This window comes from Phyllostomus hastatus, unplaced genomic scaffold, assembly GCF_019186645.2.
Source record: "Phyllostomus hastatus isolate PE091 unplaced genomic scaffold, TTU_PhHast_1.1 phas_scaffold_385, whole genome shotgun sequence".
NCBI classification, from domain to species: domain Eukaryota; kingdom Metazoa; phylum Chordata; class Mammalia; order Chiroptera; family Phyllostomidae; genus Phyllostomus; species Phyllostomus hastatus.
Window position 1 is genome coordinate 7,886,141 of NW_025334026.1, and position 14,745 is coordinate 7,900,885.

Here is a 14,745-nt window from a genome sequence, read left to right on the forward strand (position 1 = left end):
TCAGGCCAGCCTTGACCTGCAGAGGAGCATCCCAGTGAGATGGCTTCTGGCTGGAGGTGCCAACTCCCATTTTGGCTGAGGGCCAGCCCCTTGGCTTTGTGATTTTCTGACAGAGAGTAAGTGCTGCAGTAAAGGGCATCAGAGGCCAGCTGAGCAGCAGGAGTGATTGTTCCTTATGGAGAAGTGCCACCTCCAGTGTCATGTTCCTATTGAGCTATGAGCAAGTTCCAAGTAATTAAGTGGATTGGGTTCTCAATCCCTGGTGACCATCAGCTTGGACATCCTTGCTGAGAGCTCCTGGCAGGTCCCATACCTGGTGTGGCAGCTGGAATAGCGTTGTGGTGTGGCCCTGCCCTGGTGTCCACTTTGCCTGGAGAGGACTGGTGAGGGGGAACACTTAGTGTGTTTGGAAGGTCTTGTATGTGGGGAGCTAATTATTCTTTTTAAATCTGCATTTGCCACCAATCACAGCTTTCATGGTTCTGGGACTGTCATGGCAACTAAAGACATATCTGAAAATAAAATGTCACTTTCTTTTTTCATTTCTACTGTAATGGCATGGGAAAATTGCTTTCATTTTTAACTTAACACGATAACTAGAGATGAGTAAAAAATATAGATGTGTGTATAGCTTGTGTGGATAAGCAGGTGCTGTGGCATATATGAACACATGAGGGGTGTATGTGTGTGTGTGAAGGTGTGTATTGTTGCTGTTCACGCTGACGGGGATGGTGTGTGCAGCTGTGTGAAGCTGTGTGGCTGTGGAGTGAGTCCTCCTTGTGAGTATGTCTAAGGATGGGGCTGAATGTAGGTCTGAGATCACACATGGGCTGTGAGTGTTTGAAGACTGGTCTGAGAGCACGTGTATGTATGTGTACTGTCCTGGTATGTGTGTGTGTACCTGAACACAAGTGGTGTTGGGTGCATGTGTCTGAAGACAAGTGCTATTGCGTGGATATATTATACCTGCATTATTTGGTAAGAAAAGGCTTCAGCGTTTCTTTCCACAAGGTGTACCTGTGGGAGTGTCCTGCCCAATCACAGGAGATAGAGTCCCTTTTTGCAGGGAGGGCCCAACTCCTTGCCATAACCAGAGCTCTTACAGGAGCACCCAGACACCATCTGGCTCAGCCCTGACCTAGATGATGGGGATGTATGGTCAAGGTGGAAGTTACAAAGCACAGTCAATTTGTGTGTCTGTCATTCACCCATTCCAGTAACTGACATGTAACACATAGCACTGTGCTTATCTCCTTTGTCTGACGTGGGACTGCCAGATTTACAAACACAATTCACAACAGTAATGACATTTGTACACACCTCTGCAAGGCTTCATGCTTTCTAAAGTCCTCTTCTGAGTCCCATCTCCTGTGGTCTGGCTTCTATAGGAGAACACTTCCCAGGTGTGGAAATATCCCTCTGGTCAGAATCAAGAGGCTGAAAGCTGAGCAGGGAGCTCCTTCCCAGGATGTGATGTGCAGGGGCTGAGCAGTGAGGGTGGGGACTACCTGTTGCTGGGAGGAGCCTCTGCCCACTGCTGTGTGTAGCCACCCTCCACCCCACTGTGACTTTCTCAGGCAAGGACTCCATCCATGATGACCGAGGCTCATTCTGTTCATAACCAAAATTCTTCCAGTTAAATTCTGTACTTTACATCTCTTGAGATTCTTTGTTTTGTTATTAATTTTTCAACTTTAATAAAGGGAACCAACATTGACTAACTGTGAGTTTAAAAAGTGTTTATTGAGTGCCAGTTATTGTAAGGTTGTCCCTGCCTGGGCCCAGATAATACAGCATGCATTTGAATTACTCTCTGCCTGGAGCTTTGCTCGGCACAGTGTTGGGGAGAGAGAGGAGCAGAAATCACATTCGATAAGAGAAGCAGGCACAGAGGAGGGGTGCCTTGACCCAGTGGGGTGCTTTAACCTGAGTGGATTCATAAAGCACAGATAGGGGTTAACCAGATACCCAGGAGAGATGGTGACATCCAATGGACCCAGAGATTGACTCCCTACATGTGGGAAGCAAGTCCAGACTGGAGACTGGTAAAGGGGCTCTAGTCCTGGATACTCTTTGCTTTGTATAAGGAAGTCAGAGTGACATTGCCTTGGGATCATGATGGCATCACAAGCTTGGGAGTTTTGGCAAGAATCCTCTCCATAAGACTACTATCTCTAACTCTGTCCCCAACTTTGTTTCTGGGGCTCTGTTGATGTCAACGGCAAGGAAACAAATTATGCTGGCAAGAGGCTGAGCTTTCTTGCAAGTTGCAATCACATTGGCTACTATTGCTCTCTCCACTTTATACTACAGCAAGTGCCACGGGAGTGTGCATGGAAAAGTACCTGTAAATATTAAGGTTGGTTCCAAAGGCACATTATTGTTTTATTGTGTAATACCCTCTGGTGACATTGAAGCCTATTAATAACTAAATATCTGTCACAACTGTAATTATATTTCTTGTGCCAGGATTGTGTTTCTACCATTGTCCTGTTTAAACGGGAAGGGAGGGCGTGAATTATTTAGGCAACTGACTTTGAGTAAATAACCAACCAGCACTGTGCAGGCAGTAAGTTTCTGTCACTCCTTGCAGAGTCTCATTGTCACCGCTGACGTTCCCTTGATGTGCTCACAAATCTCTCTGAGAACATCGCCCTGGACCCCCGATGCGGCTGCCTGAGCAACCTGGAGAGGGGAAGCCTGAGAATGAGGAAAAGGGGGGCAGAGGAGCCCCTGGAGGGGGAGAGGAGCCGCCGAGGAGCCAGGCCCCCGACTTCCCCACTTGGCAAGTCTTCTCCCCCCAAACCCCCCTGGAGAAACGAGCTTTCTCAAGTGTTTGCTCAGGACTTGATTGTTTTCTGCCCTCAGGTAGGGGGTGGGGCAGGGTCTGGAGCCTTTGCTGCTGAGTGTTGGGGGGTGAGGAGACCAATGGACAGGACATCTGGGAGCATTCCTGAGAGGACACATGTCAGAGCTGGATACAGCGATTATGTGGATGGGTGAGGGGAATGGGTTTGGAAGCTGACTCTGTCAGGTACTAATTGGGTTGGGGCGATCCTTATTGTTAGAAAAAGAGCAAAAGTTATCATTGATAGAGTTGGACTCTGTGTCAGCATGGAAGCGGGAGTGCTGCATAGATAATTTCAACTAATCCTCATAATAACCCCATAAGGGTGTTATTAATGCCATTTTTTACAAGAGAAAAGTAAGACAAACATTAATCAACTTGGTCTAGATTGTACAGGCAAAGGTAAACCCATGATTTCTACCACAGATCTCTAAATCCAAAACTGGTATTTGTAGCCACTGGAAAGCCCTGCCTCTCCTCACTTATAGGCCAGGAGGTCAGTGCAGGGGGCGGGGTTTTGTGTTCCCAAGCCACAGGCTTCCCTGACTTTGATCCTGCTCTCTTTCTTCTCCTTGGAGACATTCAATGCTATAGAAACTCAAGAGGAATTTCAACTCTGGGTGGTTGTATATAGAAGGAAATTTTGATCTGTGTGATGCTGGCATTGAGGAGTAGGTCTGTGGTGAGTCCTATAAACAGGTATGTTCTGAAATGGTCTCCTTAAGGCTGTTGCAATGGGATCACCAGCCCTCTGTGCCACCAACTCCTAACAGTGACGGAATGAGTTTATGGTGGGGCCATGAATTTAAGTTTATGCTTGTGGAGGAAATACAGAGATTTCTGATGATAGATTTGGATTTTTAGCAATTTCTCCCAGGAGCTGGGGGCTGGACCCAGTGTAGAATACTATGAATCTATCTAGAACCTTCTCCACTACAATTCATTGTTTGGGAACTTAAAGGTGGGGCCTGACGAAGTCCCTGGCCCAGGGCATGCTGATCTGCTGGGTGAGCCCTTCCCATCTACTCTGAGGAAAGGTCTGGAGGAGGGCAACACAAAGCTGCAAATGACATATGCTGCAGGGCAGGCCCAGAGTGAGTTCTGCTCAGGAGGTTTGGACAGGGACCAGAGCAGCCTGGGCTGGGCCTCCTCATCTCAGCTCACGCCTTCCAAGAGAGGAGCCCTGGTAGGAGGCATGGTCTAGTTCAAGGGTAAGATTCCTGGTTGGCTTTTCCTCAGGCTGGGATAAATGATAGCAGCCTGGGTACTTGTCCTGGGAAGGGGGGCATTTTGAGGCAAGGAGATAAGGCTGGGGATGACAAACATATCTGCATATCTGCCAGGGGCTGTAGCAAATGACAAACATGGCAGATGCTACAGAGGAGAAGGACAGGTTCCTCCCTTAGTGCATGTGAGGATATTATACAGCAAACAGACAAGATCTGATGGAGTCAAAAGTACCCTTTTTACTCAATATACTCCCAGATTAAATGTTATTCCATTTGGTCCTGTGACTTTGGAATTCAGAGTTTGGGGGCCAGACCTGTGATGGGCACAAATTAGGCAATTTAACTGCCCCTGTCTCTGGAAGTAGCAATAGCCCGTGTGGAATGAATGAGCTTCTCCAAAACCATCAATTTCTTCTTGGGTCATTAACTCTTTTTGGATCCAAGACTGAAGGTCTCTAGGACTCCTGGCTTGTTCTCATCCACACCCATGTCCACACACAAATACACATAACACTTTTGCTTACTCCTTTCTTGGGAGCATACCCACCCATTTCTTAAAGATTTCTTGGTGCAGTGGGCAGGGAGATGCAGCTACAAAGGAGAGAGATGAGATGGGGCCATGAGAGGGAGTCCTGTGGTTGTGGGCTCAGCACCAGGGATTGGATAGGAGGGGAAGGCAACACAGCCCATCTGGAACAGGTCCCCACATCTGTTTCCAGTGGTGAGGTCCCTCATAGTACATTGCCTCGCTGTCCTTCAGCCCTTTGGCTGGGGACCTCCTTCGGATAAGCACAGGCTGGGCATTGGGACTACTGACAGAGTGTCAGGGGCCTCCTCATATCTCAGGCCCTCTGGGTGGTTGCCTAGGTGGCTGTGCCTGATGTAGGCAGGGTAGGCAATATTATAAAGTAGGGAGGAGTCTCCTCCACAGGTCCCATCTTCCCACCCCAGCTCAGTTTCACACTTCCTGGTGCCATTTTTGTTGCCAGCAACAGAAGTCCAGTAGAGCTTTCCTAAATGAAAAGAGAAACATGTTAGAAAGACTTCAGGCAGGGGTTGGGGGAGGTGTCTCACAGAATACAAGGCCTCAGAGATGGCTAAACAGAGGGCCTAGAGGGATTTTGAAAGCCAAATAAAGCTGCTTCTCTCTGCATGTCCTCACCTCCCTGGTTTCTCTGACCACATGAAACTTATTCCTGTCAAATTTGGCATCCAGCCCCAACTGGGAATTAGTACTGTCTCAATTTAAAATTCCCCAATGAACAGGCTCATTGCTGCCCACTTTTGGTCAAATAAATAGTACCCAGGGAAGAGGGTCAGAGATTATGAACATGGTTGTTTCCATTATAAATATGGGGATGGGAAAAGGGGAGAAGCAATGACCAGAGTGGTGCAGCACTTGTTCACCCCCGTTCTAGAAATGCTGGTTTTGTATCTCATTCTGGAAGTTGGTTGGCTATCTATTAGATACTGGTAAGGTGCTTGCTACTAATGCTTTAAGTTACAGTTTTTAAAAATGGTGGTCCCCACGGGGCCCAGAAAAGTGAAATATCACTGGTGCAACAAGCACAATGGGGTAGATAAAGTTGGCTGCAGGCACTGCAGTGGGGGGGGGGGCGGTGGAGAGAGACCTTACACAGAAGGCAGGACCGGAGAAGTAAGACCTACTCCTAGCCATCCTCCCAGTGGGTTCTCCTGTTTGTCAGCCCAGAGGATTGTAGAATCCCCCAGCCTGTCCATTCCTATGTTTTTGCCAAGGTGTGGCCAGACTTTTTCTTGACATATCTGGAGGAGATGACCTGTAGATGGAGAATTCTCTCTCTTCTACTTCGTTTCCTCAAGAGTCTCACAAGGGCACATAGCAATGAAGCCCTGACTTGTCTTGGGTCCGCCAAAGTGCCAATTCCTCAATCCGGTGGCCTGAAAAGATGGTTTTCCCCTTTTGCCCAGACTATGAGATCCAGGGCTCTTTAGGTCAAATATGGAGCTGATTTATGGAAGGTCAGTAGGCCCAGGAGGCCAGCTAGAAGCGTGTTCCCAGAGGATAGAGAAATGCCCAGGTGGCTTCAATAAACTACAGCTAAGTAAACAATCCTACTACTATGGTGCTGCTCCAACTAAATCTGAAGAAAGACATTTCTAATATGGGGAGAAATGGATGTGCACTATTGATATAGAAGCTAAGAATAGCTCATGTTCCAAACAAAGTGTTTTTAGTATTTTGAAATAAAAACGTGTAGACAAAGCAAGGAATTAGAATGTATGACTCATTAAATTGCTGACTCTGAGAGCAATAGAAATTCAAAAGAAAAATTTCTCCCCCTATTTCTCCCTCCCACCCCTGTTCTGAATAGCTTATAAAAAGAGTCTCTGCATAAACAGGACCCATAAACTCCTGCAAGATTTAAGGTCCAGCACAGTGGGAGGCAGAAAGAACTAAACTTTTATTGCCTTGTTATTAAGCTGGCCTCCCCAGGTAGACTGGAGTTGTTGACCAGAGCCCCCATGGCCTTCCGATCCTCATTTCTCCTCCTCCTGTCTCTCTGTCCTGTCCCTGCAGGTATCCAGGAAATTTCATGGACCCACTGTGGCCACTGCTCCTCCCTCCCTTCCTCCCTCTTCAGTCCCTGGCTCTGTTGGACCTCAGTAGACTCAACTCATCAGCCTTAAGAAGGATGTTTCATAAACAAACATCGGATCTAGAGGCTATGTCTTAGGGGAGGGTGCACGCTGTGTGGTATGGTAGCAGAATGCAGCAGTGGGCACCTACATCAATGCACTGGGTGGTCTCGAGTGCGTTTGAGTGTTGAATCGAAGGGTTGGGCCTCATCAGTGGTATTCAGGGTTTTTTTTTTCCTCACAAAATCCTTTCTAAAATAAATCTTACAGGGAATCTAGGACTTAAAACAGGAAAGAGAGAACACATTCTGGTTGGAGCAAGGCACGTGTGTGTGTTTGAGAGAGAGAAAGAGAGTGAAGGAGAGAGAGAGAGAGAGAGACAAGACAAAGGGGAGGTCCTCCAGGACCTCTGAGAGGAACAGCAAGATGTTTCACTTGAAGGAACTATTGGTTGACCTTCATAGCATGATTCCTTCTCACCTCCGACCTTTCCTTGCTGCCATCTGCTTTCCTTTTGAGCAATTCCACACTCCTTAAGTACTTTAGCAGCCTGTTCAGATATCTTCCCCAAGTCTTGGTGTCATATGGGGAAGCTGAAACAACCATGGGGATGACCAGGCAGCATGTCCACCTCATGTTGCTTCAACTTCAACTGTGTGACTTTCTTCTTGACTTTCTCGCCCATGGCCACACCTTGTTCCTGTCACCCTCTAGAATACCCCACCTCTGAGACCTCACACAGCAATACTGCTGTCTTTGACAATCTCCTCTACAACTGTTTATCATTGCTAGACTACTTTGGGATGAGTAGCATACTGAGAGAAAATTTTATATGAATACAGGGCATGGTTAGTTGACCCTACAGACTCAGCCTTCAACTCTAATAGGCCTTCAGTGTGGCTCAGCAGGATTTTTAGTGGTCGGGCCTCCCCCTGCATTCTCCACCATGACTGTTCAACCCCTATCCATTCTTCTAAAGATGATGCCAGTTCCTCATTCACATAAAATACACGGGTCTCAGGAAGAAAATTCTTCAACTTCCTGCCCCTCTGTTACCTTTTCTTCATTCATGTCCCTCTTCACCTCTCTCTGGCCATCGCTGTGGAGGACTCTGCCCTCTGCCAGTCCAAGGACCATCTGCCACATGTGCTTGGACATCTGTTCCCTCTCTTATGGGACCTAATCCCATCAAATGTACTTCCTCTGTTCTTCTTCAACTTCTTGCTTCTTCCCCTGAGACCAAATATTTGGTCTAATGTCACTCAGCCTTTTTTTTTTAAAAAAAAGCAGATACAAAATTTTCTTCAAAATTTTTGTAAAAAAATTGCCTACACCTGTTTTATTTCTTCCCTTGTGATCTGACCTCTCCTACCCTCAGTTCACTGTGCACATTCTGGCCGGAACAGGATGGTGTTAGAACAGAAGGAGCAATGCCAAAGGAATGGGCCAGGTCAAAATTTAGTTCATCATCAGAATGTATCAACTGAGTTTATAAATTCTCTATGTGGTTGTCGGCTGTGCCTACTAAGCCAGGAGCTTTCTCAAATAGGACCCAGAAATCGCTGCCACCAACTCCCTTCTCACTGGGACCTCCACTGATGACTCTACAAGTCCTCAGGCACCCTGTGTGGAGGGTCTTTACTGCCACGGTGCCACACCAACAAATGTGCTTTGCACACTCTTGTCGCATTGGCCAAATCTTTTTTCCTTTCCCTTTCCTCATTAATTATAGCCATCCACTTGGAATTTTGAGTGATTTTAGCCAAGAAAATTTTAATCACTCTTCTGGAGATTTTCTGACCCAATTCTTGGAAATCTTCCTTTCAACCAGGAACTATTTACTTCCTTTGTAATTCCTCTAATGCAACGTGTTACAAATTGATGATCCTCAGAACATCAATGTAAACAAATATCCTCTGAAAGTGCTTCATGGTCAGTAAAATTCTGATGATGCTCTACACTAGATCTACATCTTGGAATGCATATTAAAATCCTAGAGATGCCTGAGAACAAAGAAAATGGCTTATCTTTTTCTAACTCAGCTTTTCCAAACACAGTTTGAGCCAAGGACACTAGGTATGAGTGAATGTGTGTGTGTGTGTGTGTGTTTAGAAGCCTAGAAACCACATACTAAGTGTTTATTTCATCTTTCTAGGACATACCTAGTTCTCAGATCAATGCAAATGACACAAAACTGACTTCCTCTGGGCCCAGTGAGTGGTTACATTGGTATTCATTCAATTGCCATTAGTTGGTGTGCCAGGCTCTGTGCTGGGTATTGGGGATAAAGAGAGGAATAATCCCTTTCCTCATTTAGTTTGTAGGCTCATGGAAAAGATGGATTAGCATTCACCACGGAGTTTATGACTTAGGGTAAATTCATGCACAGGGCATGCCTAAGAGCTTATTAAGGGACACACACAACACACAAAGTTGCATAGCTCCAGGGTCCATCATTTATTTATAAAACAAGAATATGATGTGAGTAGTGCTCTATGAAGCTATGCAATACAATAGAATGGACATATATCCATCCAAATATGCATTGTTTGTTGTTATTAATGTGGTCACATTACTTCACAAGGTTTTTCACTCAAAAATTTATTACCAACATCCTTTTGTATTGCACTGTGATTTATTTAACTTGTACCTTATTGATGGTTGTTTAGGGTGTTCTGTTTGCTTTCACAAGCAGGGCTGCAATGCACATCCTTGTATATTTATCCCTATGAACTTGTGTAAGTATATCTAAATATAAATTTTCTAGAAGTGAAATTTCTGGGTCAGAAAGTATATACACTTTTAAAAAATTTTTGCTAGATTTGCCAAATTGCTCCAGAATTATTACCTAAGGTAGGGCTTCTGAGGACAGGAGACACTGGCGTGGAGGAGAGGGAGGCAAGAGAGGAGAAGGGCTTGAAGATCAGTAATGGAGGCATGTCCCTGAGGAAGGTGAGGGGGTGTAGGATCGAGAACACAATTTCATGAAGAAAAACATTTTGTATGTCAACCCAAGTGTAAATTATGGACTTCATAGAAAATATTACAAACACTCTCAGTTAAGTTTTTATCACTGTTCCATCCTCCTGGAGATGCTCTGAACCAATTTCTTGGAAATCCTCTTTCCACGTAGAACCCACTTACTTTCTGCATGATTCTTTTAATGACACACATGACAAATTGATGATTAACAAGAATATTAGTAAGTCTTTCTCTAAAGGTGCTTCCTGGTCAGTAACCCAATTGGCCCCTAGGAACCCAATGTCTTTGGAAGAGCTTTGGGCATCAGGACACCATGTGCCTGCCCTTCCAGCATTTGCATGGAGGATACAGAAAGGGACCAGAGCATATCCAGCATTATGGGACAAACAAGGTACATGTTCACACAATGTCCATTTCATCTCATGACAGATCATCTAGGAAAGATTAATATTAAAACAAAAAGTTTGGTATGTTATGGTGCAGAATACTAGGTTTTAAGAGAAAATGTTGGACTTCAAAAGTGGCGTCTTGCTTGCAGATGACTGGTTTGGGTTATGACCACTTAATTCTCTATCATCAGAAGCCCTTCACTGGAAAAGTTTAGAATCATTGGGACAGGCCATATTCATCTAGTGCATTCCTGGTGTTTGTATCAAATTTTAATTGGGGCATTTTGCTCCTATTGAGAAAGTGAGGCAGGGGAAGGGGAGAGACAGTGAAGTTCATGCCCTAATAGACTTGCTGTTAGCAGAAGACAGCACTTTATCTCAAGTTCAAGTCAGTCCTTCCCATCACAGAGTCCAAAGGGAACCAGAGAGACATAGAGGTCTCTCAGGCCTGTTCCACCAGGACCCCCTCCTTCAGTCTCTTCTCCTGGAGCCAGGCCCAGCTCTCAGTCCACAATCCACCATGTGGTTGTCACAGGAGCCTCTTCCTTATGAACCTCTTGTCTCTTAGTCCAGCTACTGTTGCTTTGTAACAAACCATCCAAACTCAATGGCATAAACCAACGAACATCTTATGCTCAGTGGAGTCCCTGGGTCAGGAATTCAGTACAGATGGCTTATCTGCCCCATGAAGTCTAGTGCCTCCAATGGAAAGACTCAGAAGGTGGGGATGTGAATCATTTTGTCACTCATATGCTTGGTACCTGGGCTGAGGTGGCTGAAGGATCAGCTCAGCTTGGAGCATCTACCTATGACTTCTCCATGTGGCCTGTGCTTCTCACAGCGTGGCATCTGGGATGTAAGATGAGCATCTAGGGATGAACCTTCCAAGAAGGCCAGCTGGGAACTGCTTGGCCTTTTATGACTTCACCTTGTAAGCATCACTTCTGGTGTATTTTAGTGGTCAAAGCAGTGAAATCCTCCTAGATGCCAGGGGTGAAAACATAGACAGCACCTATCAGTGGAAGAAGGTTCAAAAAAATTAAGGACCATGTAGTAAAACTGTACTTTTCCTTCATGGACCCTGGATCCTCTGTGACCTGCTCCAGGTGATGCACCTCTTTCAGCATCTTCCAGTTCCCTGTTCGGTGGTGTCGGAGAACAGGATGATGGAAGAGTCAAGATAAGGGGCCTTCCAGTGATCTGAGAATCCTGTGGATCACTTGGAACATTATTATGTTAGAAGTGTTTGTCTTCCTAAGTTATCCTAACCAGAAAGAGGAAGGACAGGGAGGAAAACCCATGCTGGCACACAGAGGCACTTCAAACACATGCACTGGGACAATAACCAGGACAGGTTTTCAGGAAAAGTGATAACAAAGCAATTTCCAGGAGAGAGGGTGGCCAGCTGGTCATGGCATATCCTTATGCAAGTGGTACACTCCACAACTCTAGGGGTTGCTTAGAGCATATAATTAACTGGGCCCTGGTCACACAGACCTTTGATAGGACACATTTAAGGGAAAGCAGTCACTGGTTCCATTGTGCCACTGTTATGCAAATGTCAGCCATAGGGTCATCTTCTCATATTATATTTGGGGAGACAGCTGGGCTTCAGATGTGTATGTGAGTCAATCCACCCTGCAGTCTGGTTACCTGCTCCCATCCACGGGCCTAGCACCCTCTCAGCACTGTGCAGCTTTACTTGAGGGCCCTGCCTGGGACTCTGGGACCACCCCACCAACTTCTCTCAGTGTGTAGCAGCCACCAAGTCCCCAGTCTCCAGAAGGGGATGCTGGAGAGAAAGCTCAATTTCCTTTGCTGTATGGTCTCTCAATTTCCCACACCACCACAAGCACATGACAGATGTATAGAAATCACAAATTTTACCAAAGACTTGGGAAAAACTGGGGAATCACCATGTAGGGAAAAAATTACAATATACAAGAAAATCTTCTTGGAGTCAGAGAAATAAAAATATTTTTAAGGGGTCTTTTCATGCATGATTCCTTTGCCAATCTGGTCAAGCTTATGAATTATGTTTTTAAATGCATAAAATGAAGTAATTAAGGCAACCACAAAGGAAATCAATTTAAATACAATATCAAATATTAAACAGAAACAAGCATGTGATAAAATAATACATGTGCTCCTTTGTGAATGTGTTAAATAATCGGCTCTAGCAGCGGGTGTAATGACAACCACAGTTTTGACATACTGCAGTGGTTAAGTGTAAACAACACTGTGAAATAATGGGTGACAACCGTAACCTGATGGAAGTAGATTAGTGGCAAAAGCACAGTACTGCTGGTTCCACAGTGGCTTGCACTCATAATTGAAAAAACATGCTAGCTTGCATTTAGAGGTTTATAAAAATAAAGGTATATTCTTTCTCATCCAAATTCATGGACCCCTTGAATCCCATCTTCAAGTCCCCAGCGTCCCTCAGGACCCCCCAGCTAGTGTTCTTTAGCTGTATTTCCAGCCTCAGTGGCAGCCCTACCCTCTCATTTCTTGAGCCAGTGCTCCTGTCTTCAGGCCTCCCCAGGGAAAGTGTTTACTGCTCTTTAGGAAATTGGGTCCCCCACTACAGAATCCATCTTTCTGACTTCCTCTTCCACTGGGACAACCTGTAGAACTCAATCCACCCTGCCAGGAGGTAATAGGATTGATATTCTGACAAGTATCACACTGGTGCATGTTAATATTAAGGCTAAGCCCAAGTCGCTGATTTCCTCCCCCAGGTCAGAACAACAGGTACTTGACTTCTTAGAGAGACAGGAGGCTTCAAAGCCAATGCTCCTGGGCAGAGCAAACTTGCAAGATTAAAGGTTCAGAACTCAGAATTCCCTTCCTAGTGTAAAGATGATCCCTCAGACCATGTTTCAGCTTTAGTGGTGAGGCTGGAGCCAGGACAAGTGATGAGGAGGTAGGTGAGTTGGAAGCGTGTTCTGCTTCCACCACTCTCTTGGCACCCAGGGACAGGGCTCCTACTTCAAACCTGCATGGGGTCTTTGGGAGCCCACCAAACAGGGCACCTGTCCCAGGATGCTGCCTCTGGTCTGGCTACAAGTGTGGAGAGTGGAAAAAGGCACTCCCTTGAGTCTCGCTGTGGGGCAGACACTGAGTGAAGAGCTTGCTAGTCAGCTGCATGGACACAGCAAGGTGTCCCTAGAGCAGAGGATGGATGCTCTCTTCCCTGGCCGGACCTGGGCAAGAGAACAAAGCAGAGACCCAGGAAAGTGCAGCCAAAGAGAGCTGAGAGAAGCCAGATAGTAAGGGCAGGTACAAAGCCTCCTGAAAGCACTGCCCACGCTAGAAGGCCCAAGTCTCCAGTTCTAAACTTCAGGTTTGGAGGCCAGGAGGACACCTGTGACCGTGTGACAAGACACATCACCCTGGGAGACAATATGAGAATCTACAGTCTTTAAAATGAATTTTATTCAGCGGTAGGAACATTTTTAGATTTACAGCAACTTTGAGAAGATAGTAGGAGAGTGTTCTCACATACCTAACCCTCAAGTTTCTGTTGGTATTGCACATGAACAGGATACACGTGTCACAATTAGTGAGCCAATATGGCTACAGTAAGGTCCATAATTGATTCATATTTCCTTGGGTTTTATCTAACTTTTTTTTCTCCTCCAGGATATCACCCAGAATATGACATTACATTTAGTAGTCACACCTTTTTAGGTTCCTCTTGGTTGTGACAGTTTCTCAGACTTCCTACTTTTTTGATGACTTTGACATTGTGAGGAGTATTGGTCAGGTATTTTGCAGAATGTTTTTAATTGGGATTTGTCTCATGGCTAGACTGGAGTTATAGGTGTGGGGGAGTTGGGGGTTATAGGTTTGGGGGAAAATGGTACTGAGGTAAAGTGCTGTTTTCAGGACATCATATCAAGGGTACACATTATAAAGGTAGGTTGATGTCAATCAACCAACCTGAGGTGATGCTTGTCACCCTTTCCCACTGTAGTCACTGATTTCCCATTTCCGTGCTGTTCTCTTTTGAAGAACATCCCTCTGCACAGACCCCACTTGAAGAAATGAGGAGTTATGCTCCACCTCCGTGAGGGCAGAGTCTCTGCATAAACTGTTTGGAATACTTCTGTACAGGAGATTTGGTTTCTTCTTCCCTATTTATTTATTTAATCATCTATTTACATACATATGGACTCATGACTATTGATTTTGTATTTTGGGTAACAAGCCAATACGACTTTATTTGCTTTGTTGCTGTAATGGCTGTGGTCTTGGCCATTGGGAGCTCTTGGTTCCTCACTTTCTGACGCTAGAACATGCTCCAGGCTCTTCTTGTGTATTTCCTGTCCCAGTTCTCTGGCCTGATTTCCTTTATTAGGAAATGGTGTTAGAAACCAATATCTGAACATTAGGGGTGTTTGTTGCTACTGTGGTATTATTGCTTCTAGGCCCTCTCAGCTTTCCTCAGATAAGGAAATATATATCTGTGTACTAACCTATGTATATGCATACATCCATACATATTTCTGTATGTAACTATCCCCAAATAAAGGGAAATGTGGGTTTATACTGATGTCTCCAACTCTAATCCACTACTCCATGGATCATTTAGTGTCTTCCCCTTCCTTATTTGTAAACGTCCTTTCTAACAGTGAGAAATCAGGCTCTCACTATCCACCACCTGTTTATAGTT

At 45.3% G+C, this 14,745-nt stretch overlaps 1 protein-coding gene across 2 annotated transcripts in view; it reads left to right on the forward strand.

Annotated features, from left to right (window-relative positions):
* CALN1 (calneuron 1) overlaps positions 1-14,745 on the forward strand; it is a 479,834-nt gene that overhangs the window by 42,158 nt on the left and 422,931 nt on the right. For both annotated transcript variants that reach the window (XM_045819681.1, XM_045819682.1), the window contains exon 2: positions 2,594-2,785. In XM_045819681.1, the coding sequence (XP_045675637.1) occupies positions 2,667-2,785 (119 nt within the window). In that variant the 5' untranslated portion in view covers positions 2,594-2,666. The remainder of the gene's footprint in view (positions 1-2,593; positions 2,786-14,745) is intronic.